Genomic DNA, 5,099 nt, shown 5'->3' on the forward strand with positions numbered 1-5,099 from the left:
CATGATGAATAAAATTGAAGCCTCCTTGAGTCTGTGAAGATCTTTTACTCTCCTTTTCCACAAACCTCATTTCTTATTTCCCATGAACTTGGAAATTGAAAACAATCATTGTCTGGTGACTCCCAAATTATAATTTCCCTGGAATGTCTTCTAGTGAATACTAATTTTCCAGGTGCCTTCCTATCCTAAAATTTCCTGTCAAACTGGATTGTTAGGAACAGAGCTTCTTCTATGACTTCTGACATGCTGGAAAGAAAACATCATGCTAACTATTACAGATAAAGCTTCAGCAGATTAAGAGATAATGCTTTGAAGAGAGGCCCATTTTCTGCCTTCTCACACATAAGTTCTGGTGGTTAAGTTCTCTGTAAGTCATCAAATTTAAAAAATTATTTTGGTGTATATCACAGGTTTCTGTTTCATATTGCTATTTGAGCAGTTTGTTTTGTGACTTGGCCTTTAAAAATTTTTTTTAATCTCAGTAGTTGGCCAGTATGGGTGGGAAGGAATGCCATGATTCCTGTCACAGATGAGCCACTTGTGTGGGCATCTGTCAATTATCCCTGCTCTGGTGTTGCTCAAGTTTATTTGTGTCATGGAAACCCTAGAGCCAAGTACTAGGGGAGTCCTACCAAGCAGATTTGGCAAGCATAGAATTGATGGCAGCTTCGTTATAATTATACTTCTTTGCATGGGTGACCAGCTGTATCATCGTAATAGCTTTCCATACTAGAGGCCAAAAAGACAGAGAGATATACAAGCTGCTCAATATATTTCAACAAATTACATTACAATTTATGCCTTTTCCAAATGTTTTATGCCTTGTAATCATTCCCTACTCCCACCCAGCCCATCAGTTCTTTCACGAATAGGCAAAATACGGCTCTAGATATCCTTTTTAAGTATAGTGCATTAAGAAGTGATTTTTTTCCTGTTCCTTAGAATAATCATATGTTTATCTTTTCTTGTTTTCAAACAAGAAGTTGTTTGCTTTAATAGATCGTGTGACTGTGTGATACATATATGATAATGATGATAATAATAACAATTGCAGGCCAGGTGCGGTGGTTCATGTCTATAATCCCAGCACTTTGGGAGGCTGAAGCTGACAGATCACCTAAGATCAGGAGTTCAAGACCAGCCTGGCCAACATGGTGAAACCCCGTCTCTACAAAAAACATTAAAAAATTAGCTGGGTGTGGTGGCACATGCCTGTAATACCAGCTACTCGGGAGGCTGAGGCAGGAGAATCACTTGAACCTGGGAGGTGGAGGTTGCAGTGAGCCAAGATTGTGCCATTGCAGTGAGCTGAGATTGTGCCTCTGCACTTCAGCCTGGGCAACAGAGCTAGACTCTGTCTCAAAAAAAATTATATATATATATATATATATATATGCGTGTGTATGTGTGTGTATACATATATATATGTATAATAAAAATAATAATTGAAAACATTTAGTGAGCATTTACTTTACGCCAGGGAGTGTACTAAACAACATTTTATTTAAAACTTGCAAACTCTATGAGACAGGTGCTTCGCATGAGGAAAGGGAAGCTTTGACAAGTGGAGTTACCTCACGCAATGTCACTCAGGTTGTACGTGGTAGAGCGGGGAGTTGAGTCCAGGCAGTCTGACTGTTAACGATTTAAAACTCATTCATTGATTTTGACTTAAATATGTTCTAGAAGTCCTTTCTGAGTTTCTTATCAGATAATAAAAGTAAAATTCCATTACCTGATATTAAATGAATTCAGTTTAAAAGATTTTGCTTCATTAAATGGCCAACTATTACATGAAATGATATTCAACACCATTAGTCATCAGTGAGATACAAATTAAAACCACAACAAGAAACCATTATACACCCATTCAAACAGCTAACATTAAAAATGAACAATTCCTATGTTTCAAGGATGTAGACCATATGGAACTCTTATACAATATGATGCAAGCATTTTAGAAATCTGTTTTGGCAGTTTCTTAAAAAAAGCTATACATACACTTACCATATAACGCAGCTATTCCACTAAGTATTTACACAAGAGAAATGAAGACATGTTCTCACAAAGATTTATACACAAATGTTCATAGCATCTTGATTCACTGTAGCCTAAAAACCAACTCAATGTCCATCAACAGCTGAATGTGTATAAACAAATGTGGTATATTCATATAGTAGCATATACTCATAAAAATGCAACAACATGGATGAATCTCAGAACCATTATGCTTAAGGAGAGAAGCCAGACACAAAAGTACATACTGTTTTTCATTTATATAAAACTCTAGTAATGAAAATTAAATTATAGTGACAGAAAGGAGAGCAGTGGATATCTGAAGCTGAAAATTGAGGGAGAGGTAGTTTGCAAAGGGCAGGGGAAAGTTTTAGGTGATGGAAAGTTCTCTTTCTTCATTGTGAAGGTGATTTCACAGGTGTATACATCTGGCAAAATTTACTTAATTGTATAATTCATTGTATTTATAGAAATAATATAGAGTCTATCATATAAATTATACATAATGTATTATATATATTGTTATTTATATAACATAATTTATATAATGTATATACTCTGTGCATGTGTGTGTGTGTATTTTTCTTAGAAACAGGATATTGCTCTGTCACTCAGGCTGGAATGCAGTGATGTGATCATGGCTTACTGTAACCTTGAACTCCTGGGCTCAAGTGATTCTCCCATTTCAGCTTCTCAAGTAGGTAGGGCAACAGGCATGCCACCATGCCTGGATAAGAATATTATAATTTATTATGTATTATTATTATTATATGTAAGTCATTCTTCAATAAAGTTAATTAGGTGCTGGACTCAGTGGCTCATGCATGTAGCCTCAGCTACTCAGGAGGCTCGGGTGAGAGGATTGCTTGATCCCAGAAGGTCAAGGTTACAGTGAACTAACTATGTTCCTGCCACTGCACTCCAGCCTGGGCAACAAAGCCCAGACCTTTTCTCCAAATAAATAAATAAATAAATGAAGCTGATTATAAGACATCTAAAGCACAGCAGAAAATCAAAACAAAATTTCTGCCATGAACACTTTTATACCTGTGTCTTAGCATACTTGTAGAATGTTTCTGTGAATTAAATTCTGCCAACAGGAAAACTTAATTAAAGGCCATTTTCCTGGCAAATAAATTCCCATTTCTATCCAAAAGGCCAATAAAAAGTTTTCAGTGAAATGTAAAAAAAAAAAAAAATTTAAAAATATTATGGAAAGTATCAATTGCTCTCCTAAAAGACTGTTATTGATTGACATTCCACAATATATGAAAGTGCCCATTTCAACCCACTTTTGCCAGTATTGAATAGTCAGTTATCTTTTAAATGTTTGCTAGTCTGGTGAGAATTTTTTTTTTTTTTTTTTGAGACAGAGGCTTGCTCTGTCGCCCAGGCTGGAGTGCAGTGGCTTGGTCTTGGCTCACTGCAACCTCTGCCTCCCGGGTTCACATGATTCTCCTGCCTCAGCCTCCCGAGTAGCTGGGACTACAGTCACATGCTAGCGCATCTAGCTAATTTTTTGTATTTTTAGTAGAGCACTTCGGCCTGGGCGACAGAGCTGCCATTAGTGAGTAGTCAAATTCCTACATACAGAATCTGAGGATCAACTGTAATTCCTCTGTAATGCTGCTGCCATGTGTACAATAAGTCAGTAAAAGCTTCAGAGTGGAAATATTTATCAAAGCATTGCAGGGGGCTATATAGCAGGAGAGACACAGAATGATACTTCACCCTGTTCATGAATGTAATATAATTTATTAATTTCTTAATTTTTAAAATCAAAGTTTTAGGTACACTTAGTTTTAAAATTTCAGAAGTTCTACAATGTTAATTATAAAAAAGAATAACCCCTTGAGCCTTTCTGCCCCTTCCCTTTGCCCAGAAACAACAAATTTCAATTCTTTTGTTGTTTCTTTTGTTTTTTACTGCCAAATTGCTAAATAACCTGATTATAATGTTATCGATTCTTTTGTTTTGTTTTTAGGCACTATAAAGACTAGCTTTCAGTGACTCATGCCTGTAATGCCAGCATTTTGGGAGGCCTAGTCTGGTGGATTACCTGAGGTCAGGAGTTCAAGACCAGCCTGGCCAACATGGTGAAACCCTGTCTCTACTAAAAATACAAAAATTAGCAGGGCATCATGTTGGGCACCTGTAATCTCAGCTACTTGGGAGGCTGAGGCAGGAGAATCCCTTGAACTGGGAGGTGAAGGTTGCAGTGAGCAGAGATCGTACCACTATACTCCAGCCTGGGCTACAGAGTGAGGCTCTGTCTTCATAACAAACAAAAAACTAGCTCTCTTTTGCTACCATTTGAACAAATATTCATGTACTTTACATCCTTCCAAATCTTAATTTTTAAAAAATTTTCCACCCAACTCATGCAGACAAATAATAAATTTTGTTACATCACTAATCAGTATTTATATTATTATACTGTTTCATCAAACTAAAATCTGGACTAAGAAAGCCTCCATACTCACATACTTGAGTTTTTACCTAAAACCCACAACGAAATTTAGCAAGTAAGCAAGCTGAAAATCTAACTTAGGAATATACTTCAATAATAAAGTTGTTGACTCTCAGGCGGGTGTGCTGCCTGTAGTCCCAGCACTTTGGGAGGCCGAGGCAGGCAGATTACCTGAGGTCAGAAGTTCAAGACCAGCCTGGCCAACATGGTGAAACCCTCTCCACAAAAATACAAAGTCAGGCATGATGGCGGGTGCCTGTAATCCCGGCTACTCGGGAGGCTGAGGTAGGAGAATTGTTTGAACCCGGGAGGTGGAGGTTGTAGTGAGCTGAGATCGTGCCACTGCACTCCGGCCTGGCCAACAGAGCAAGACCGCATCTCAAAAATAGTAATAAACAATTGCTGACTCTCAGCCAGTCCTAGCAGCTGGACCTCAAAGGCTTATAGGCCACCAGCTGTTCAGACCTTGTTCTGATAAGGCAAACGTTAAGCTGTAACTCACTCAACTGGCTGTCTTTGTACCTTGCTTCTGCTCCCTGAACATCACTTTCCTTTTTTTTTTTCAGATGGAGTCTTGCTTTGTCACCCAGGCTGGAGTGCAGTGGTGTGATCT

The 5,099-nt window shown here is 37.9% G+C and overlaps 1 protein-coding gene across 1 annotated transcript in view; it reads left to right on the top strand.

Moving 5' to 3' along the window:
• The first annotated feature begins 1,032 nt into the window (after positions 1-1,032).
• SUGCT (succinyl-CoA:glutarate-CoA transferase) overlaps positions 1,033-5,099 on the top strand; it is a 681,636-nt gene continuing 677,569 nt past the window's right edge. Inside the window, exon 1 of the mRNA XM_017506146.1 lies at positions 1,033-1,059. Coding sequence (XP_017361635.1) covers positions 1,033-1,059 — 27 coding nt within the window. The remainder of the gene's footprint in view (positions 1,060-5,099) is intronic.

The sequence above is a fragment of the Cebus imitator genome, unplaced genomic scaffold (genome assembly GCF_001604975.1).
Source record: "Cebus imitator isolate Cc_AM_T3 unplaced genomic scaffold, Cebus_imitator-1.0 Scaffold349, whole genome shotgun sequence".
In the NCBI taxonomy this organism is placed as follows: Eukaryota; Metazoa; Chordata; class Mammalia; order Primates; family Cebidae; genus Cebus; species Cebus imitator.